The sequence below is a fragment of the Lissotriton vulgaris genome, chromosome 8 (genome assembly GCF_964263255.1).
Source record: "Lissotriton vulgaris chromosome 8, aLisVul1.2, whole genome shotgun sequence".
NCBI classification, from domain to species: Eukaryota; Metazoa; Chordata; class Amphibia; order Caudata; family Salamandridae; genus Lissotriton; species Lissotriton vulgaris.
In genome coordinates this window covers 205,002,681-205,027,262 of record NC_141696.1, presented here as the reverse complement: position 1 = coordinate 205,027,262, position 24,582 = coordinate 205,002,681, and the positions used below count along the sequence as shown (strand labels likewise).

The 24,582-nt window shown below is 42.5% G+C and overlaps 1 protein-coding gene across 1 annotated transcript in view; it reads right to left on the bottom strand.

Moving 5' to 3' along the window:
* LOC147696876 (glutamate carboxypeptidase 2-like) overlaps window positions 1–24,582 on the bottom strand; it is a 653,445-nt gene that overhangs the window by 95,880 nt on the left and 532,983 nt on the right. Inside the window, exon 16 of the mRNA XM_086933984.1 lies at window positions 9,428–9,692. Coding sequence (XP_086790110.1) covers window positions 9,428–9,692 — 265 coding nt within the window. The remainder of the gene's footprint in view (window positions 1–9,427; window positions 9,693–24,582) is intronic.

Here is a 24,582-nt window from a genome sequence, read left to right as displayed (position 1 = left end):
CCGTTTTGCACAGGATTCTTCTTCAGCGCCTGGAGGAAGCTGGCGTCATCGGTCCCGCCCTTCAATGGTTCCGCTCTTTTCTTGCCAATCGATCTTTTTGCGTGGCCATTCCGCCCCACCAGTCAAAATCACATCCTCTGGACCTTGGGGTCCCTCAGGGATCCTCGCTGAGCCCCACGTTGTTCAACCTTTACGTGATGCCGCTGGCTGATGTCGTCAAGCAGTGGGGCATGACTATGGTCTCATATGCTGACGACACTCAGCTGGCGGTCACGCTCAACGGGGACTCACGTTTGGATGCCCCTAGATTCCAGAATGGACTTCGGGCGGTTGCCAGTTGGATGAATTCCAACTGTCTCCAGTTGAACGCAAAAAAACCAGAGATCATGATCATCGGCAAGCAGGCAGAACTCTGGGGCGATATGTGGTGGCCTCCGGAACTTGGGCCCACCCCGACTCCGGTTACGGAGATAAAAAATCTCGGGTGTGGTTAGATCTTGCCCTTAGCTTTGTCGGCCACACTAAAAGAACTGCTGCATGCCGTTTCGGCATCCTGCGTGGTCTAAGACCAGTGTTGAAATTCTTTGACGCTTCGACCAGGCAGCTTGTGGTGCAAGCGACTGTGATTTCCCAGCTTGATTATGCCAGCTCCCTCTTGGTTGGGATTAACCAGGCTGAAATCACTCGCCTACAACGTGTGCAGAACGCGGCTTCTAGAGCAGTGGTGGGTTTGCCCAGGTTCTGCTCCGCTGCCAACACCTTACGCTCCCTCCATTGGCTGCCGGTTAAGCAGAGAATCCAATTTAAAGTGCTCTGTCTCTCTTATAAGATCCTCAAGGGCTCCTCTGACCAGATTCTCTCGAATCTCTTGTCTCCTTATGTTCCTGCCCGCTCTTTACGCTCCTTGGGCCATGAACTTGCAGTAGTTCCTCGGTTCAAGCGTAGTCGAGCCGGTGGCCGCTCATTTCGAGTACGTGCTGCGGCCCTGTGGAATTCCCTTCCTTTAAAGATCCATGCTCTGGATGACCTTCTTTCATTTCGTAGGGCCATTAAGACCTTTCTATTTTCTTAAACTGTCGCTCCTCTTAGTTTGCTGCCTCTTTTAGCTGTGTTATGTTGTTACCTTGTCAAGCGCCAGGACGCTCCTTCGCTGGAGCAGCTGTGCGCGTTATAAATTTTCATAACATAACATAACATACTCTTTACCCATTATTTGGATTTGATGATACAGGCCTTTTGCGCCTTTTAAAAGACTTGCAGTAAAAGGTGGTGGTTTTAATAGACTTGGGTAACGAGGGGGATTATCTTTTGTAACTCAATTCCCCATTTGGCGAATGAGTCTTTCTGCTGCCAAATTTGTTCGATGAGCGTATTGTTGATGAATGTGGAAATTGTGGATTCTTGACCGATGGGTTTTGATTAAACTTGATTCTTTCGATGTCATTGGTATTTATATAGCTTAGAAGTGGAAGCGCTTTAAATAGTTTGAGCAGTACACTTCTATTAAGAATGTCATGCGTTCCCCTTGAGATGTATTGTGTGTTGAAGACCAATTTGTTGTAAACTGGATGATCGTACTGCGACTCATTGTCTAAAGTTCCTTTTGTTTCTTTTTTCACTACCATAGGCTGTCGAAGGATCTGGGGTAACTCTTGGGATTCCGCAGTTTTTTTGTGGTTGGATTTCGCCTTCCCTGTTTATTCCTGGGTCTCGACTTACGTCTGTGCCAATTTCCTTGGCTAAAGTGACCTCACCCTGGTTTGTTTTCTTTTTTTGCCATCTTGGATCTCCTTGCTGTTAATTGTATAGCCTGAGTTTTTGAAATATTTTTTCCATCCTAACTATGGGTTTGAATAGGCTATACATTTTTTCTGGCGGAGGTCGTTCACTTGTATTGTGGTTTGAGGTACTAGGCATGATGGACGGATTAAAGATTAAGGTCAGTTGCTCCCTAGGAGTTTCTGCTTCCGTACTGTTTTGAGTTACATTGCCTTCTTGATAGATTCAGTTTTGAACTGATAACGCCAAGGATGTCTTGAGCCTTGCCTGTTTGTTTGCGCTTTCTGGACTTTCTCAGTCGTTTTCGCTCCCGTTTTGATAGAAGCTTGGGTACCTTTAGTTGACTTGCAGAAGACTGGTTATATTGTTCTTAAGATGAGAAATCCAGGGCGCCTAAGTTATTGAGAACTCTTGGTTGATTAAATGTTGAAGTTGTTGGTGTAGTAAACTTAATTGATGCAGAGGTAGACTCTATTTTACTACTTTTTTGCCCCACAGAGGGGTTCTGGTATTACAAATCTAGCTCCTTTGAGTCTAATTTTTCTTTCTTTATTAATGTTGCTTCTTCTTTCTCTATTGATTTTGCGGGCTTGATTAAAACTTCCCTGGTTGAACTCAATAGTTCGGTTAATAGGGTTGGAACTGAGGCTAATGTATCAATTATTTGGGTGCAGTGACAGTGGCACATTTGAAAGGATGTTTCCCAAACACTCTGCACCTTCAGAATCATCTCATTAAAGCTATGAAGCTTTTGTTCGACCCTCTGGACATGAATTGCAAGAATATTTAAGAGGTCTACTTGGGTGTCCAGTTTGTCTGCTTGGATGGTCATCGCTTTGCCGATTGTGTCCAATGTGCTTAGCAAGTGGGGCCAGACTGAAGATGTTGATGTACAACATTGTTCTGCTGAAAGTGAGCTGGCACGATGTTCCCGGTAGGGCGGTTGCCATAAGGGTGGGTTACTCAAACTTCCTGAAGACCTGCTAGGTGATAGCTTATTTTGGTTGGGTGGTGTCGGGGGCGGATCCTGGGTGATTTAGTTGGCGCATCGGCGCGTCATTTGAGTTGGCCTGGCAGAGATCCTGACAAAAGTGCTCTGCTATTTCCGGCATGTAGAAGAGTAAATCAGGGTCGACTTGGTTGTCGTTGTTTGGGTTTCCCATCTCCTGACTAACAGGCGATGGATCTAACATGCCCAAAGGACTCGAAGTGGTTGTGTTATACTGAAATACTGGGTTACTTTCAATATAATCATCTTGGATGCTTTGACCGTTGCTACCGCTGTGTCCTGGTGGAGATGGTTGTTGTTGGGGCTGGCGGGGCAAATCCAGGTGAGGTGGATAGTGGTGGACTAATGCCTGAGTTGTCTGTAATTGTTTTCTTTTATGGATCACTAAAAAAAAGGAAGCTTTAGGAGTTGATTACTGGGGGCATTGGACTTCTTTTTTTTTTTCGCCTGCATGATCCAAACCCGTGTGCCAGGGATCTTTCTTTTCCTTCCTTTCGACCTCACTAATGATAGTACTTCTGTCCCACGGAAGGAGCGTATCGGTGTCTTTTTGTGAGGCTTTATCATTGTTGGTTTGAATAATGGAGTTAGTAGGTTTCATTACATGGCGATTCCGGTTTTCCTCCGTTGTATTAATAGCAACCTCTAAAAAGTCTATTATCCGTGCCCGTTTGCTGCTGCTCAGGCAGGAGTTGTGCCTATTGAGTGCCGTATGGGTTGCTGTTACCTTCTTACTTCCAACACACTTGGCTTGCGTGGCAGCCTTTTTTCGAATAATTTTTGAAGTTTCCAGGGTGCCTACCGCAGAAGTCGAAGCATGTGTTGTAGCTCCACACTCGTGCCGTACATCTATTGCTTCTTTTGCTTCCATACCCTCTATAGTTGGCATACCCGGATCTGCCAAGGACATGCCAGAAGAGTTATGCGTTTGGGCTATGATGTCAAACAGGGCTCCTTCTTTGTCCTCATCTTTGCCCTCATCTTTTACGTTTTTTTTGGCTGGTGATTGAGGATGTTTGTCTTTTTTATCCCCTCCTCTTGTTTTACCAGACCGCATTACTGGATTTTACCAGGTTTATTAAGACCCACACTGTGTCCAAACTGTGGCGCTTGCCATGCACTGAATGGTTCAACTGATCACTAAATCTGAGCCAGGACGATGAGCTCTAGACGTTTGTATGTCTGCGTGCCGAGCTGAGTTTGCTTGAGGGTGGTTGTGGTGTAAGGATCCTTAAGTAGTTATTTTTGTTAGAAATGAAGGCTTTAGGGAAGCCTTTAGGGAGAGGTAAAGTTGTAAAATATCTTTCCAGAGACACGGAGTTCGTTTTTTTTTTCTCTCTTTTCAGCAGCTAAAGTGCAAGTATGCCCCTAGTAAAGTGTTGTGACATGTACCCAGGGCTACTAGTGGGTCTGTAGCACTGATTGTGCCATCCAAATAAAACATGTCTCAAGCCTGCCATGCAGTCTGTGTGTGCAGTTTTACACTGCCATTAAAAAAAAATCTTATTAACACTAATGATAATGTAACAAACATCAATTTTACAACACGAGGCTTACAGCCATGCCATGCCTCATAGTCCGGCTTCCGAGCCAAACACAGCACCGAGACCACCCTCATCGCAGCCACAGATGACATCCGAACACTACTCGACAACGGGGAAACAGCTGCCCTTATCCTCCTGGACCTCTCCGCAGCGTTTACACGGTCTGTCATAGCACCCTTGTACAACGCCTCAGCAATGTCGGGTTACAAGGAAAAGCATTGGATTAGATCCTATCGTTCCTCGCCGGAAGAACTCAGAGAGTCCGCCTCCCCCTTTCAGATCAGAGGCCACCAAAGTCATCTGCGGCGTACCACAAGGATCATCGCTCAGCCTCACCATCTTCAACGTCTACATGAGCCCCCTTGCATCCATCGCATGCCAACACAACCTCAACATCATCTCCTATGCTGACGACACACAGCTGATCCTCTCCCTCACCAAAGACCCAAACACCGCCAAAACCAACCTACACAAAGGGATGAAAGACGTAGCCGAATGGATGAAGAACAGCCATTTAAAACTGAACTCAGACAAGACGGAAGTCCTCATCCTAGGATCATCCCCCTCTGCATGGGACGACTCATGGTGGCCATCGGCCCTAGGAAGCTCGCCCAAACCAACGAACCATGCTCGCAACCAGTGATTCATTCTAGACTCCTCCCTCTCGATGACCAGACACGTCAATGCCATCTCATCATCATGCTTTAACATCTTACATATGCTCAAAAAGATCTTCCGGTGAATCCCCACCGAAACAAGAAAGACGGTCACCCAAGCACTTGTCACAAGCCGACTGGACTACGGAAACACCCTATACGTCGGAACCACAGCCAAATTACAGAAAAAATTCCAACGCATTCAAGACGCCTCCGCCAGACTAATCCTAGACTTACCCCGCCACAATCACATATCCGGTCACCTGAGAGACCTTCATTGGCTCCCCATCAACAAGAGAATAACGTTCTGTCTCCTCACCCATGCCCACAAAGCCTTCTACAACCTAGGACCCAAAAACCTCAACACGCGCCTAACCTTTTACACCCCCACCCGCCAACTACGATCGTCCAATCAAGCCCTCGCTGCGATTCCACGCATCCGAAGAACCACCATGGGAGGAAGATCTTTCTCCTACTTACCGGCCAAAACCTGGAACGCTCTCCCCACCCACCTCCGCCTTACACAGAACCACCTCTCCTTCAGAAAACAACTAAAAACTTGGCTATTTGATAAGTAACGAACCCCCCCCCCTCAAGCGCCTTTGAGACCCTACAGGTGAGTAGTGCGCTATACAAATCTTGACTTGACTTGACTTGGACCTTAATAAACTGCCATTTTGACCACCCACTTAAATCTTCCTTTTTAATATGTATAAGTCACCCCTAGGGTAGGCCTTGAATAGCCCAGAGGGCAGGGTGCAGTATTTAGATCACAAATAGGTGAGTTTTCTCGCTGGTTGAGCCACCAACACAGGATCTGTTTTTCTACCAAGTAAAATCATATCTCGTAATGGTCAGAATAGGATATCATTACCGTCATTTGATTGAATCAATTGTGCTACTAATTTAAAGCCACCTAGAGCCCTGGAGAACTATACGGGCATTATTGACACTAGACGGGATTCTAGTCAAAAATTGCTGAGTCTGATCAATCGTGCGCATAAACCAGCGCTAGGAATCATGTATAGCCGGGCGATCCCCTACACTTAACGTTGTATTGAATAATCCAGCGAAGGGAGAAGTGTCTGCATCATGCGCATAGGCGGCTCGGACCGCACAACCGCGCATGCGCTCTTCTGAGACATAATGAGGTAACACACGCGCATGAGCGGTATTGACCATCCGTACACGATAAACTACAAAAAACGGAACTTCCATATTAGGCACTTCCTGCCACTTATCTTTTTCAATTAACCAATAACCACGCAATCCCGAACCAGTATAAAAAGGCCTCCTCGACGCGCTACCAAATTCACCGTGGAGCCGCGTTTGGGGGCATAAGGATTTTGCAATTGCTGTGATCTGTGAGTATGAACTTACTAGAACGAAGGGACCTTTCTACTACAACCTGTGAGTATCAACAACCACTGTAATATGTACTATCTTGCAGGAGCCATTGGGCCAGTCTGACCCCAACGTTCTTGAAGGCTCATGGGGCACTGTACCTAGGACAAAAAAGTATGTCTCTTTACCCTCTAATACTTGATTCTTCCACTCCATAAAGTTATGTTCCCTCAGGCACAAGGAAACTAAGACCATAGAGAGTGTGCTTTATGTTATGTGTGTTTGTACTGTTTTTTGTCCTTTTTTCTACAGGGTCACCTGCACTAGTAGTATGACATAGTTCATGTCTAGTGACACCCACTATTTATCTTTACAGGTCACCATATCCTATGTAAATAATAAGGAGTTGATTTCTGCAAAACGTGGTCTTTTTCCTTCTAGGTTACTTGCATATTGGCGTAACTTTAATCAATCAGTAGGAACATTATAGTACTACTTTTTCACTTTTATGTATTATACACTATTTTATCAAATAAATGTGAGTAAGGTGGGGTGTGGTGCACCCCGTCCTGAAGAAGGAGTTGATCTCCGAAACATGTCGATGCACCCAAAGAGGTACTGTGCTTAATATCACACTATTACCTCGTCCTGCACCCATTTTAATAGTACCAGCCCGGGGGCTCATTAAATTATTTCTGACATACCCCACGAGCCAGGTATTTTTTTAAAACATTCACGTACCTCACCACATACTCACACCCAATCCCCACATGCACCACGCATAGTCAAATTATCAGTGCTCCCGCGTAGCTGTAGGTCGTAGCACGCCGCATCCAGTAGAGGGGTGCGAAGACCCCAACGATGAAGCATGACACCAAGGGTCCTTTTGGTGTGTGAGGGGTATTTTAAAAACACTGTGTTCTCCCCACCACTGTAGGGAACACTTCACCCCATTTGGCGGATTCTTGTTTTTTAATTATACTACCTGGGAGAAGGAATCCACTCTTATCTCTCTCTCCCCCTCCTTGTTTTTTATAGTATTTAAAATGTTGGACATGTACTTTTTAGTTTTACACATCTTGGTAGTGAAACATTCTTGCATTCGTTTTTCAATACTACAAGGCCTAACTCTCCCATTGGATAACAATGGGCTACATTACTACATTTAAGAAATTATAACTTTCGATTGGTAGCAAGTAGACAAGTCGCGTTTGGTGTTTATAGAACTTAAATTAAAAGCCTCCTTCAATGCTAAAGTCAGATTTTTTTATCACAATTCTGAAAATGCAATTTCTAGAAAGTTATTTCTAAAGAAATAAGGAAATCCTGAAAGTCAGCAGGACTATACGTATCTCTAACAAAAACGTTGGTCCCTTCAAGAGGTGATAAACTGTGAAACATAAAATTCAATGAGAACTGAGTTTATCTTCCCCAAATGGAGAGTCGGAACATTTATTAAATTACACAATATTTCAAAACCATAAAACACTGAATAAGAGGGCAAAAGATTGGAAATCACCAGATTTCCAGACCTGAGGCACAGACCAATCACTAGATTTAACCCAGAGAAGTATCTGTTAGTGACTACCTTCCCAACAGCAACTGCAGAGCTCTGTAAAGATAGCACAGAGGTTTGGGAGAGAGATTCACTTCGCATTTTGAAAGGAAGTTTTGAATACAGAATTCAAAAATTATTTTAGGGAGGTCCACATACGAGAAAAAGTTTTCAACTTGGTAAAACTCTAAATATAATGATGCTAAACATATGAAGGTGCATCTCGCCTCAGGTGTCCCTTATTACCGGCCTCCTACCCCTACTAACCTCTATTTTTGTTTTAATGGCTTTAAGCAATTTACATTGTCTTTATCATTTGTAATGTGTGAAGGGTTTTGCCAAGACCCCTTATGTGCTAACAGAAGCATTCACAGAGTTCATTGAGCATTAACAATAGTACATGATAAAGTTGATATTAAATGTTATAATCAGGGTCTTTATCTCTTATATGTGGTTCAGGCTGAGGCGTCACCGAAGGACTTAAGTCCCTTCACTGCCATCACTTGTTTGAAGAGTTTTCAAATGCCTGTAGTGGTTAGCTCCTCTCCATCATCAGGGAAAGTATCTAAACATGTCCTAGGTTGTTCTCGAGGCTGAATTTTGCTGCTGGTCAAAGAACATAGCTCTTTTAGTCCCACATAACAAGTCGGGCAGAGTGGAATTATCGTGTGGAATTCTGCTACTCCTGATAACAAAGAGGCTGGTGTGCCAGCACTCGCTTTTTCCCGGAACACTAGACCTAATTTTACTGGCTGGAATAAATGGCCAGTAAAGTCACTTGAGGCTTTGGTTGCAACACTAGCTAATCCTTTGTCCTTGTACCTGCATAGGTTTTTTTTCTCCAGAAAATGAAGGGAGAAATGCTCCTGCTGCTAGGATGCCCTTTTCCCTTTCCCCGTACCATTTTAAACTACCCAGTACCCACTCCCAGCTCAATTTACCACCTGACCAGACAGGTGTGAAATTAGATTTAATCCGCAGGGAAAAGGGAACTCTGTGCGGTTTTATGCCCAGTAGGACTGGGTCCCCTCAGTGATTCAACAGACCAGGGACTTTACCTCGGAATGAGGGCTTAAGAATGGAGACTGCAGATTTGGATTATTGGGGCCCCGGATCTGAAATGTACTACCAGACAGCTTCAAAATAAAATCCCAATGTGTGGTGCTTTGAACCATCCAGTTCACTCGATGTTCAATATTCATTTGTTTGTCAGAACACTGTGACACTTGTTTTTAAAGCTTTTTTAATTTAGTCTATACCTAGCACTCACTGCCTACTAAATTTATACTCTGAACTCCATAAATAAAGATGTAAATAAATAAAAAATATTTTAGTGCCATTAAAACTAACAGTTTTGTAACCAATATTGAAATTTCTTAATGATGTAACATACGGAGCACAAGAGATTCTCATTGGTAAATAAAGTACATTTTTCCACTCTGAAAACATAGAATATAATGAGATAATGACACATTCCTATTTCAGAATTTTATAAAAAAATAATTGGAACACACAATAGAAAAGATGATTCAAAACATACCAAAGGACACGTTGTACGTTTCAAGTTGTTCTTTATGTTTCTTTGCCAGTTCGATGATAATGTTGGCATAACTATCCAAGGCGGCGGCGTAGTCTTGACAGTTGAAGGGCAGTACCGTTGAGTCAGCTAGTTCAAAAACCAGACCTCCTCTGACCTGAGCCACAGCTAGGTGGTTCCTAAAGGTTGGGTCGTAAAACTTATCCACTATCTCATAGGTCTCATAAACGCTGTGATAAACAGGATAGGCGCTAAATCTGCTCTCTTTCTAAAAATAAGGTGGAAAGGACACAATTAAAAAAGTAAGAACTCTCAAACCCTTAAACAATGTAAGTAGAGCCTGTTAAATTTCACTAGTGAAATGAAGATGTTAAGGTGAACATTCATCGGACGCCAGATGGCCCCTCAAATGCACACTACAAACAAAGCTCCCCAGAAAAAATGCAGGTCACTCATTAAAGCTAAAAGACAATATGGCTACACTTTACTAATTATATGAATGAAGTATTCAGGTTTCGTAAAGGAAAGCAGTTCAAATTAGTATTTTCATTTTAGAGGACATACCTTAATCTACCTCTTTGGGATTACTTAAAAATATATATATAATTAAGAAAGTTTGAAGGAAACTCTTCTTGGATTCCAAAATAGGCACAAAGGACCATACTGAAAAATCCCTGCACATTTTTTCATATTCTTCCACAACGTTAATCAAACAGTACGTTAAAAGAGAGTTTCCACACAGTGTTGATTTAGAACATAAACATATGTAAATATCACAATATTCACCTAATTCGCAATGCAAAACACTTGCTTACCCTCAGAAAATACAATGCATCTTATCTACTTGCTCTCTTTGTTAGTAACAGACCAAGAACATCCCTCTTGGTTTGATTTAAAACTTTAATCTACCCTCCACACAACACTCTACACAGCACTTTACATTAACTGTAAACTTTGGAACAAACTGTTATCCTTCCATAAGTTTTGAAATGGGTTTAAAATAGGTTTAAAATTTAAATCTTGTGTTCCCTTTCATTCCACTTTCTTACCCACAATTAGTTACTTTCCTCCTTCTAGTCTACTACAGCAGCCTGGTCACCCTCCAAAGCGTTGTCAGATAAAACAAGTAACCATTCATCATTCTAGCTAGATCAGAAACTATAATTGGGAACTAAGGGCCCTATTAGGATGGCGGACGGACCTGCATCTGTCCGCCACCCCAGAGGAGGAGGGACCGTCCGCAGGGGCAGCGGCGGTCCCTCCGTACAAATTAGGATGTGACCGCCACCCTGGCGGTCACATCCGGTATGTTTAACATTGCGGCGGGTGCAGCTTGAAGCAGCAACCCCCGCAATGTTAAAAATGCAATCAGTGCATTTGCATGCACAAAGCGGCAGGCACCATGCGGTGCCTGCCGCATTGCGTGTATTTAACAAGGACCCCCTGAAGGTTCGGATACAATAGTTCCTAGGCCAGGGAAATTAAACTGTATGACAAAAAACAACCTAGGCAACCCACACTGAACAATGCAATATACTTAAGGACAAATGGCTACAATTAATTAGGAAAATATATGTCTTTTATTTTAAATCTTGTAAAAACACAACATATGAAATAAGTGAAAAGGGAAACATTAAACATCAATAAAATCATGTATCATACAATGGAATTAAGAAATTCATACATTTGTGACAATTAATAACAACATATATGAGATAAGTTAAAAAACTGAAAGTGGCAAATTGAGTCTCTACGCGCGTTTCGGCGAACCAGCGCCTTCTTCTGGAGTAGCCACACAAGCTCTAAAAAGAGATACATTTAAAAAGGTATATTAGTTATACATCCTTTAAAATATGTAAACAAAAACATATATCATTCTATGTCCTAACATTGTAGCCAATACCGCATTGTGCATGCAAACGCAGGGGGGTACCCATGTGCACCCCCACCCCCCCTTCACCTGGGGGGCTCACAACGGGCCCCCAAAGAAAAGTCTGTATGCCTTTTTGTGGCGGCATTGCCGCCACGGAAAGGCATTACAAAATTCAAATCCTAATATGGCTGGCGGTGTTTGATAGACACCGCCAGCCATGTTAAAGCTTTTCTACCGCGGTCTGAAGGCGACCGCGGTGGAAAAGCGGCGGACGTAAAAATGACCCCCCAGGCCATCCTCATCTGGCTGGGGGTCATTTGTGTGTCCGCTGCGGTGAATCTGCATACTCCGTGCCGGCGGAGGCTTCAGCCGGCCCGGGGTATGCGGATTCACCGCAATCGTAATGACTCCCTATGATCGGTCTTGAATGGCATCTTAGAACTTTGTCAGATAAGTGTCTTCCCACCTCATGTTTAAATCTGAATTCTTTTCTACAATCTTCTCTGGAAGTTTATCTCTTTTAGCCGGATTTGTTGTTATTACTGTGATTCTTTTTCTCATATGAATAACCTACAAATCATATGTTTCTCAATCTTGCCTTAGACGTTTGGGAATTCAGAATGTCATCGGGCTTGAAAACCCATAATTTTACAATGATAAGGGTCCGGTTACTTGTTCTCTCAGACAAGACACAAAATGCCTAGCCAATGTAGAATGGGAGGGATTTAGAAAAGTGTAATTCTAATAACTTAAAAGATTACACTCTCCTTGTGTACCTCTGTCATAATATTTCCTTAACACTGAAGAAATGCACCAGGCTAAGCATTGAAGGTGGAAGTTCATATGAGTGCAGTCCAGGCCTACATGTGAATGGCCTGGATCTTGAAAGCTTTTTGGCAAGGTGTTGCTTTTTGTATTGTTACATCCCTGCACAAACATAATCATTTCTATGATCACGATGTAATTGCAATATGATACATTTTCTGCATTTCTGTGTTCGTCATTGGTTACTTTTTGCTGACGTTTAGTATTTCAACCCTATTCCAAACCAAGAACTGGTTGTTTGAAACATCCACAACACTAGTTCCACTCATCCTCTGCAAACTTTTATTGACGTTGGTTCTGAGAGACATTTTCACCTATACCCTCATTATGCCTCCCAATGGGCAGGTTTGGCCCAAGTGTTCAGCTCTCTACTACCCCTAGAGTTTACCATAGCACAAGTGTAAAGATAGTATGTATTGTTGAGATTCTGACAGGGGAGGAGAAGTTGGCATGGGAATATATGAAACACATATGCGCGAGAGAACTGGAGTTAGAGGTAACTAATTTCTTCTCAAGCATTGAAAATTCCAATAATTCACATGCTTGAATCAAAATTGCAAGCAACACATCAAATGCCAAATTAGTGGGAAGCAGCCTTGACATTAATGAAATAGGTTCAGTAGAACCATTAAGTCCTACTGCAGAGTACAATGCTGCATTCAAATACAGGAAGTAATGCTTGGTGAAAGTGGGTTTGCTTTTCAAAGTAGCTGCCTGGCAGAGGTTAGAAGTGGAACTCCTTTATCTATGCAATCAAGCCCTTATTCGGCTACAGTGAGGAGCACACTGCCTTCTGCTGATATGGAGCAGCACAGCTTTCTTTGAGACCTGTCTGTTCTATGAGCATATGAGGATTTAGTTTAACTTCTCGTAATGTGCATCTGTCTCATAGAAGACCGTGTGGTCCTTTTTAGCTTCATGTTGTTGTTTCAGGGTGTAAACAGTGGGTCTGCCTCAACCTTGGAGTCACTTTTACTTTCAGGTGAGCTTTGAAACTCACAAGGCCCCTTTGTTATGAACTGAACACTCCTGCTACTCTTGTACATACTTAATCACAAAGAAAGAGTGTTGTGCTCATGGTGCATTCTCTGGTTGCCATAGCATCAGATGATGCACCACATCCACACTCCAGAATGTAAGGAAACATCTGTTGGTGTATTGTACCTGACTGGGAAGGACGTACCTGCTTGCTTCCGAATAAACACGATATTATATATGAATTATCGTATATTCATTCTTTACATTTTGGCGACAGAAGATGGGTTCTACTTTCCATTAGCAAGCAGGAAGATCAAGGACCTACGCAAGGATTTTTCTTTACTATATTGCTCCTTTCCTGAATTTAAACACCCGTAACACAGATTGGAAGAAGACAGAAACTCTGTGATCTTGGATTTCTTTTGTGAACACCTTACGTACCGTGAGTGCTTATGCCATTGCTTTCTTGTGCTCTGTATGAGATTTGAACTTGTCGTGTGATCGTAGAGAACTACTCCGATTGCCTTAATTGCGTGTGAGCTTCGCTTGTGCACATTCTGAATGGTACCTTTTCGTGACTTTAATGGGAACATTTACATTTTATTTACCAAGTCATCGCTTATTGGAAACAACGGATCCTCATAATCTCTTGAGAGTAACGGTACCTGTGTGCATCCTTTGAATCAACTGAGTGTTCTGGAGTGCGCGGCATGTCCCTGCTGTAATGTTCTCCGATCTCCTTCTGTGAATGTTGTGACGTATCTACGGAAGCTTGAGGCTGCACGTTGTGACGTTGTCTACAGAAGCTGGGAGCTGTACGCTGTGACGTTGTCTACGGAAGCTTGAAGCTTCACTGATCATCACGTGACTAAGGTCACGCAACGTGACTCCATTTTGTTTTTTATTTCTATGTCATTCTCTCTTGTCAAAATTACTCGCAGCTGTTTCAAGTGCTTCTCCTGCCTCATTTCGAGTGATCGTAAATTTTAATTTTACTCGAACAGAATTCTTTAAATATCCAAGGTACTGTTTTTACTCTACTTCGAGGAATTCAATTAACAATTGAATTATTCTGAATTAAACCAACGGTGATATGCACACCATTGTCGCATGTCAAATTGAAAATATCGGTGATATGCACACCTAATGAATTTATTATTTATTTCTCCTATTGTTCTTTCTGTATTTCTATTCTAACATTAACATTTTTTTTTCAGGTTACCCTTTATTGTTAAAATATTAAATGGCATCACAAGGAGGTTTGAATAATCCTGTTCCATTTTTACCCCGACCTGGTGAACCATCAATTAAATGGCCGGATTGGAAAGTTTACTTTTTGAATTATATAGAAGCTTTAGAAGAAGAACAAGATGATACTTTTACTCAAAAGAGGAAAAAGAAAATGCTTTTACACAGTCTAGGACCAGAAGGGAATAGAATTTTTAATCAGATGGAGAAAAAGGTTAGGGCTGATGATAATACTGTGTTCCTAGATGCTCTGGAAGATTTAGATGTGCATTACCATCCTCCTGTTTGTGTAGGGATAAGCAGGTATGAATTTTTTAAAAGAAAACAAGGCACGTCCGAGTCCGTTGAAGACTATGTTTCATCTTTAAAGAAGTTGGCTATTAACTGTGAATTTAGCACTCTTCACGATAGTTTCGTTAGGGACAATTAGTTATGCATTGCAACAATACATCCATCCAAGAAAAACTTTGGACTTGTGGAGATTCCCCACTTAACGAAATTTTTGCTATTGTTAGGAAGGCAGAGATGTCTAAGAGATGTGCTAAAGTTGCCCTCAAAGACAATGATAAGGATGATGGTCTAACTGTGAGCAAAGTGTCTCATAATTACCAAAGGAAGAATAATTACAAAACATCTTTTTCTTATAAAAAGAACACTAATCCTGGTCCATCCTCTAGAGATAAAAAAGAAAGCATCCCTAGTTGCTTCAGATGTGGGTTCAATGGACACTATGCTAATGATCCGAAATGTCCTGCCTTAAAATCAAAATGTAATTTTTGTAATAAGATGGACATTTTTCTAAGGTATGCAAATTTAAGTCTGGTAAAGATAAGAAAACAGTAAAATGCATTGATGACTCTAATGAGCCGAATGATGAAAACTATGATGCATCTAGCGATGATAGCATTTTTTGCATCCTTGACTTTTGGGAAGATGATAACGCTGTTTTGAATATAAATTGCAGATCTAAAAAACCTACTTGTGACATCTTAATAGGGGGAGTTTTAATTAACATTGTACCCGATTCTGGCTCTCCTTACACGATTGTTAAACGAGATGTTTGGAAGAAGTCATTTGCTCATGTTATAAAAAAGGAATTACTTCCACCTGATATCAAGCCTGTTAGATATACTGGTGAAAAAATTCCCATGGTGGGATTTGTTGAAGACATTTTTGAATTTGAAGGGCGGAAGTGTTTGGGTAAGTTGTATGTTGCTGAAGTTGGTCCATCAGTCCTTGGCTGGATCGATCAAGGTGCATTGGGCATCATCTTAAATGCAAGAAGTGATGTTCAAGTTTTAATCCTAGAAGAAGACAACAAAGAATTCTTAGACAGATTAACCTTGCAATTTCCAAAAGTCTTTTCAGGTGAAATTGGAAAATTAGCTGGCTTTACTCATAACATTATTTTGAATGATGGTGCCAAACCAGTTTGCCATAAAGCAAGGAATATCCCTTTAAGCATTAGGGGTGATGTCATGAAGGATTTGGACATTTTGGAAAAGAAGGGCGTCATTGAGCCAATAGAAAGCTCTGAATGGTTGGCTCCATTGGTCGTTGCGAGGAAACCTGATGGCCGTCTCCGTTTATGCATTGATTTAAGAGACTTGAACAAAAATATTGTAATAGATAAATTTCCTCTCCCTAAGATTGACGAACTTTTGGCACAAAGCTGTGGTATCAAATGGTTTTCCTCTATAGACTTGGTATCAGCGTACCACCAAATTCCTCTGCACGAGTCAAGCAAAAAGCTTACAGCATTCATAACCCCATTTGGATGTTATCAATTCATAAGAATGCCATTTAGTCTGGCATCGGCTGCGGCCGTTTTTCAACACCTTATGCATAAATTATTCCAGTGTATGGAATGCGTGACTTACTTCCAGGATGATATATTAGTAATGGGCAAAGCCAGAGATGACCACGACAAGAGATTGATTTCTGTTTTAAGTATATTTGAATGTAATGGTTTAACAGCTGAGTTAAAGAAGTGCAAATTTGGTATGAATTCTTTGACATATTTAGGACATGAAGTGGGTGAGAAGGGCATTTTTCCAAAAAAGAAGTTGGTCGAGGCAATTGAAAATGCTCCCATTCCCTGCTCTAAGGATGATCTTAGATCATTTCTAGGTATAGTCGAGTTTTACTCAAAATTTGTGAAGGGTTTTGCCGACAAAACTTTTAATCTCAGACAATTACTTAAATTAAGAACCCAACTTTTTGTATGGAATGACATGTTGCAAAAAGACTTTGATGATATAAGAAAAGGAATTGTTAATTAATTTCCCCTCCAAGCATTTGATCATACTCAACACAACATAATCACTACTGACGCTAGTGGTAAAGGATTAGGTGCTGTGTTTTCTCAGTCTGGCAGGGATGGATTCGAAGTCACAATTGCTCTTGAGGGGAAGTTCTCAATTATTGAGAGAGAAATGTTGGCCGTTGTATGGAGTATTGGGAAGTTTAGACAGTTTGTCTGGGGTACGAGATTCACCTTGCGAACAGAACACAAGCCCTTACTAAAAATTCTTACTTCAGAAGGGATGTTGAAGGCCACTCCGAGACTTGCACGAATGAGTCTTAAGTTACTGGGTTATACTTATGATGTTGAATATCTTCCTGCCAAAAAGAATTTAGTTGCTGATTATTTAAGTCGTTCTCCTTTACCTGGTTGTGATGACTCATACGATTCTTTTGAGTCTAGTGAGGTTGCTGTTATCCATGATGACAATGATCAGAGACTGGTAGCTATTTCTAAAAAAGATTGGGAGGTATGCTGTAACAATGATGAGATCTTAAACTCTGTCCGTAATTTTGTCATTATGGGGTGGCCACATAAATCGAATGTGAAGGAGGAGCTGAGACCATTTTGGGAAATCAGGGATGAGCGTTGTATAGATGATGCCGATCACCTGTGTAGAGGCGAAAGAGTTATTGTTCCTAGTTCTTTGAGAGGTAAAATTTTATCGATTAATCATGAAGGTCACCTAGGTATTATGAAGTTAAAATCAAGAGTAAAGTTATCATATTGGTGGCCTGGATTGGATAAGGAGGTTGAGAGGTTTATCCAAGAGTGTGATACTTGTGCCAATGCTGATAAGTCCTTGCGTGTGTTCAAACCTACTCTTGGATTTAGTCATATTCCCATTTATCCATGGGAAGATTTGAGCATGGATTGGTTGGGTCCTATTGAGAATTGTGATGGCTGTAGTAAACATATTCTTGTTGTGATTGACAACTACTCTAGATGGCCTGAGGTTGAGATAACTGAAGGATTTGATGCTAAAGTTGTTGTGAATTTTCTTCGCAGGCTGTTTCTGCAGGAAGGTGTTCCAAGAAACATTTTAACTGATAATGGTCCACAATTTAGATCTGAGTTTTTTTTAAAGTTCCTGGATAGGAACGGTATTGTCCCTAAAAAGACGCCTGTCTACCATCCTGCCGGCAACGGCATTGTTGAGAGATTCAACAGAGTAATCATGGGGAGCATCCAAGCTTCTATTCGTGCTGGTTTGGATTGGGAAAAGGAATTACTAGAAACTATTTGGGCTTATAGAATCACTCCCACTAGCACCAATTACAGCCCTTTCAGGATCCTTAGAGGTAGGGAGCCATTCACTAAGGATAATGTAACTTGGAATTCTAAGAACATTTGTGGAAAATTGTCTCCTGCGTTGGTCCGTTCTAGACTAAGGAAAATTCAAGATACACACATTAGTGATTTTGGTAGGAAAAATCTCACTAAGGAAGCTGAACTCAAAGTTGGGGATTGGGTCAGAATTAAACTGGATGCCAAGGTTAAGAAAGGTCAGAGTAAATTTTCCAATCCTTTGCAAGTTATGGAGTTGTACTTGAAGTCTGCTAAGTTGAGTGACAACCAAGTTTGGCATCATAATAGATTGGCAAAGTGTAAAGGGAATTTCTCTTGTTCCAAGACCAACACCGTTCCTGACTCCTCCTTTGAATGGATGTGGGACGATGTTATGCAGGGTGGTGTTGCTGGAAAAGAAGTTGTTGAAGCTTCTACTAATGGTATTTTGGAGTTTTCTCCGCAGTTGTCCAGTTCCTCTCCTTCTCAATTGCCGTCTTCTAATTTGCCCACACTGACACATTCTTCTCTTGCTAGCAACCAGAATACCACACGCACTGGTACGCAAATTAAAGTCCCTGCTCGTTTCAGAAGCTATGTAATGTAATTTATTGTGTTTGCTCTTCCCTGAATTTTTATTATGGGGGAGTAGGGGGGTGTGGGTTACGTTAGTTTTCTTCTTTGCTTGCCTTATTACAATGTTATTTCGCATGGTTTGTTGCAACGCAATTTTGTGTTGCTATTCTGCAATGTTGTTTTACTTTATTATTTCGCAATTTGTTACAATTTGTTTGCCTTTTGCAATGTTGATTGGCATTGTTATTTTTGTATGAAGCTCATTGATATTGTATTTTCTATTAATATAAAGAAGGGAGATGTGGTGCTGTGCTCGTGGTGCATTCTCTGGTTGCCATAGCATCAGATGATGCACCACATCCACACTCCAGAATGTAAGGAAACATCTGTTGGTGGATTGTACCTGACTGGGAAGTAAGTACCTGCTTGCTTCTGAATAAACACAATATTATATATGAATTATCGTATATTCATTCTTTACAAGGAGGAGCTATAGAGCTAAGCAAAGGACAAAGGAGCACTCTCCACTCACTAACCGGCTCAAAGAGCAAAATAACCCACATCCCAGAAACTTAGGTGAATGTTAGACAGCTCCTGCTGTCCGGGCCAACTGTAGGAACCAAATTCCAGCTCTAATGAAACTCAGAGTCAATCAAAAACAGGGGGAATACATAACAAGATACTGTGTCAAGGCACAAACCACCCCCATAGCGAGGGAAATGTTCTTAAAAAAGTGTCTCACAGAAGCAACCACCAGGAGCCTGTTGGCTAGTGCTTACCAACTGGCTCAGTTAGTCATCATAGGCCCTTTCCTGTTCACATAGGAAAAAACCCATTTGGTGTGAGTGTTACTCGGTGAGTTTAGTAAAATATTCCAAACTAAACTTCTGCATCACTCTCTGGCACTCACAATTCTAATAGGGTCCTCAGACTGAGAGTTAGTCCCTTACTCCCAAAGGGGAAATTTAAAATGAGTCCACATAGCATTCCTAAACCTCTTCGATATGTGTGCCCCTGGTTCAATATTAAAAGCAAAATAACATGTTTAGACCATGGTATTCGGAATGGCCAACATGTTTCATTGCCATTATAAAAATACAGGCAAATTCATTAGGGCAAGTGCACCCACATGTCACCCAACAGTGCACCATACCTATAGATAAAAAGGGAGAGAAAGGGCTGGAGGGTAACAAAAATAGAATTAGAAAACTTGTATGTTTTAGTCCTGATTTCTACGTTTGTCTCTCTTTTTCTGTTTTTCTTCCTCCCTCTTTACCCCTTTTGGGTTTTTCTCTCTTGCTGTGGAATATAGTCTGCTGAGGAAAAATAACTGCTGGTCGATAAAAAAACCCCACAGTGATCAGGTTTCCTACCTACAATTTTTTTTACAATAAAGGAGGGACTGCGGGCTATATTTATCCAGGTCCAGCATACAAGCCCATGTGTAAGACAAAAACAGAATGGTATGCAGTTTCTAGTGAACACTGTCGGTTGATGTGCAAGTAGTAAGTTCAGAAGTACACACTGGAGGCAGGAGGAGGTCTCCTCCTTTCGGAAAAGGACCCTCACACACACCCCCATCGGTGGGGTGTCTTGCTTCATCATTAGGTCTGCTCCTTATTGGGTCGGTGCTGCAATACCCGATCAGCACCCTTGTTGGGGTCTTTTAGCAGAGATCTTTTTTCCTTTTGCTGTAAGGTGCAGTGCATGTGAGGGCCCTAGTGAGTGTAGATGTAGAGAAGTGAGGTTAAAACAGGAGGTAGAGGTCCACCCAGAACTATTTTAATGAATGTGGCCACTCTCCTGATTAAAAATGTGAATGTAGCGCACCCCTGTTATAAGGTCACAGGGACGTGCGCTATCGGGGTCAACATGTTTCTTGCCATTATTTCTATTCAAAGGCAATTCTTCAGGACCAATATTATATCACTCATGACATGACATGGTCAGTGACATCACTCATGACATCACTGATGATATCTGAAATAACATCACTGATGAAATCACTGATGACATCATCCTTGTAAAAGAGTGGTAGACCTCCTCTCAGCGTAATATAACCTTTGATACACACATTTAAAAATAGAAGCTAAAATGTTCAAAGCATGAGTGATGTAATATGTGACGTCATCAGCAGTGCATTGCGGGCGCGCGAGTTATAGTTAGCTGAAGTAACTATAACGGGGGAATTTCATTGGTTTTATATGAGTAAAATGTCCAGTTAACTATAACATGTGCCAAACCTATGGTTTTTTCAGTGAATATATATATATATATTACCTACTGGCGGTCGCCAGTAGGTAGTTATAGTTAGGATTGTTTTCTATAGGAAATCCGCAACATTCTATTGGGAATAACTTTGGCGTCAATTGAGGGATCTGCCTGTAATTTTCCTCAAATTTGCCTCGCTCCTTCCCTGAAAGTTTGGGGGGGATTCGTCAAGCGGGGGCCGAGATAAAAGGGGGGTCCCAAAACGTGTTTTCCCCATGTTAATTTCCTAGTCTACCTCTAGTAAGGTGGCTTATAAAGTTGCATTAAAAAGCTACCATGTTAACTGTAAATTGGCCAAGGCCACCTTTACCGCATCTACGATTACCCAGGCACAGAACTGTCCACGGACTCTTTTTGCTGTGGTGAAGAAGCTAACGGGAGCAGACACAGTACCTTCTGCTCCGGCATTGGATAAATTACAGTGTGATGCCATCGCAGATTTTTTTATCTCTAAGGTGGAGCGTATTCATGAATTCTTGAATACTTCCCCGCCACTTGCTGACTCCCATCCGGTGGCTACTTTTAGCAGTCCTCTTCCTCCCCCTTCAATGTATATTCACGACTGGCTTCTGTTTGATGACACCACTTTCCTCTCGTGCCTGAACAGTATTAGGTTAGGCTCCCCTCGGGACCCTGTTCCTATGAAAATTCTAAAACTGTTGGACCTCGAGCCACGGACAGTCCTAATGAGACTCCTAAATTCATCTCTTACAGAGTCTCTGGTGGCGCAAGAGTGGAAGCATGCCATGGTTGTTCCCCTGCTGAAAAAGACCGGTGCGGACACCTCTAACTTAGCCAATTTCAGGCCCATTTCCCTGCTGCCTGCATGTTCTAAAATCTTGGAACAACATGTGAACACTCAGCTTAATTCATTTGTCGAGAACGTGGGATATCTTCATCCGTCCCAATCCGGGTTCCGCGCACACTATTCCACTGAGTCCGCTCTCCTCGGGGTGACGGAGAGGCTTCGGCACGGTATCGATCGCGGGGAGACCTTTGCACTCATCCTTTTGGATTTGAGTGCAGCGTTCGATACCGTGTCTCATTCCATTCTTCTTGATTCTCTCCGCTCCCTTGGTGTTGCTGGATCTGTGCTGGCCTGGATTACCTCCTTTTTAGGTGAGCGCACCTTTCAGGTGTTCTCGACAGAAGCTGAATCTGCTGTCTATCCATCGGCACACGGCGTCCCCCAGGGGTCGATTCTCAGCCCTTTGCTGTTTAATATCTATATCAGACCCCTTGCTACCATCGTGGAGGACGCCGGGTTGACAATCTATTCGTATGCCGACGACACGCAGATCGTGGGCCATGAGATCTCGGCCTTGAAATCTGGCCTGTCACGCGTTGCTGCTTGGATGCACGACCATCTGCTCAAGCTCAACGGTGACAAGACCGAGGTTGTTATCCTGGGCAAGAATAAAGACCTGTGGGGCCCTCGACATTGGCCCAGTGATATGGGTCCTCTGCCGAAGCCAGCCCCTATTGCCCGCAACCTAGGTTTCCTCATAGACGATACACTCTCTATGAGACAGCAGGTAACAAAGGTCGATGCAATCTGTTTTTCCACCCTAAGATGGTTGCAGAAGATCCTGTAGATGCTGCCTTGCTCTACTCGGAGAACTGTCATCCAGGCTCTTGTGATTTCCTGTATTGATTACGGGAATGTGCTCTATCTTGGGGCCGACAAGGCCACTATAAACAAGCTTCAAGTGGTGCAAAACTCGGCAGCCCGTTTATTGTGTAACGTACCTCGTAGATCCTCCGCAGTTCAGGCTCTGCGTGACCTTCATTGGCTTAAAGTCCCGAACCGTGTAAAATTTAAAACCTTATGCCTCCTTTTTAAAATCAGGCAGGGTTCTGCCCCTAAATACTTGCAGAACCTGGTTCAAGACTATAAGCCTGGTCGGACTTTAAGATCTTCCACTAGTGGCGATTTTTTTGTTCCCAGAATTAAACTGGCCAAAATGGGCAGCCGCTCGTTTTCTTATCTTGGCCCAAAGATGTGGAATGCTCTCCCGCCGGCTTTGAAAGCTGAGACTGATCTCCTTCCTTTTCGTAAAAAACTGAAGACCCTTTTGTTCAATTAATTTCCCTGCACAGCCAGTTCTGTTTTGGGCCTTCTGCTTGTTTTCTTTCTTCTATCTATCTCTGGCGCCGGGAAACCCATTGAGGGTAGCTATGCGCAATACAAGTTTAAATAAATAAATAAAATAAATAAATAGGGCGGTTGGACTCACTTTTAGCCCGAACGGCTAAATGGATTTCCACCAAACCTGGCAAAATTGTAGGGACTGGTAGCCCAATGTGCCTTTGCTATGTCTCAAGATATGTGCTCCAGTGGATTTTGAGTAATTTAGGTTCAAAAAAATATATATATCTATAAGCGCGCCCCGGTACGCGCACCGGGGCGCGCTCCAGCACGCTACGCGAGTTTGCGAGCGAAAAGCTGATTGGCTCTCGGGTGTCTGTCAACATTCCAAACAGTCCAGAGCGGCCGCCATCTTGTGTCTCGGTAGGATCGAGACACAAGAGGTGGCAAAAAAAAGGGGGAAATTACCAAAAGGGGGCAGGGTAGACCCCCCCTGACCCCCTAGGTTTGATGTGGGGGCCATAAAAGGGCCCCGAGGGGCAAAAAAAATAAGTATTTTTTTTTCGATTTGCGCTGGGGAGCGCCCGGTACGCGCACCGCGGAGCGTTCCGGGGAGCGTACCATGGGGAAAAAAGAATGACAGAGTTTTTAAAAAATGTAGCATTTTTTTAAATATTGGAGGTAGTTCTAAAAAGAACTGTTTTTTTATTCTTTTTGTTGTTTTATATTTTTTTTATTGTTTTTTTGAATATTTTTTACTTTTTTTGGCTTTTATGAACAATTTTATTTATTTTTGTAATTTTCATGGGGACAAACAAAAAACAGTGAATTGTAAACGGCTCAACTGGAGCAAAAAAAATCTGGAAAAAAATAAGGTTTGTTTTTGCACTTGTGGTTGTCTCCAGCACGGTTAATCAATTTAATACTTTGCTCTCCATAGCAAATTGTAGTCCCGCAAAATTTGCAAACTATTTTAAAATCTCCAAACTGGGTTCCGGGAGACAGCCATAGTCCGTGCAGGTACACGCTGGGGAGCCGCAGGCGTGGAAAATAGCGCCGCGTGAAAATAACCCAGGCTGCCATTTCCGAAGGAGCACAATCTGTTCCCTCAGAAAGTTCCCGTTTTTGTACACCCCTACCAGAGTGAGTAGTGTGGTGGAGATGGAATGTCCTTCCATCCTTTGATTTTAAATAATAACAATTTTTTCACACTTAGAGCCTCACGGGAGGGTGCACCTTAGAGCGTGCACACCACCGGAGGACTTATGTTGTAGGTCCTGAAGAAAGCTGAGCTACATGCAACCCTAACAGCTGAAACATGTTGACCAAATTTTACCTCTGATTTAGGACTTCGGTTCCTTAATTAAGAACCGTGGGAGTCCGCTCACTTTGTTTTTAACCAATGCGGGTTGGCCATTATTAAAATTTTTTCTAAAGGCACAACCTCTGCATTTTTTAATTGTTTAATACACTTTTGCACTATCACGTTTAGTCACTTCCTAATTTGGGCACTGTTGCACCCACCACATCCTGCTCCGCTGTAATCAGGCGTCGTAGCACGCTGGGGAGACATTCGGTCACCCCAGCAGGGACCCGATGATGAAGCATGTCACCAAGTAGTGGTGAGTGAGGGTCCTTCTAAGAACTTCGGTCCTTCACCCCACCCTCTAGATGGTGACTAGCAAACGCCCTGACTTTCTTCCGAT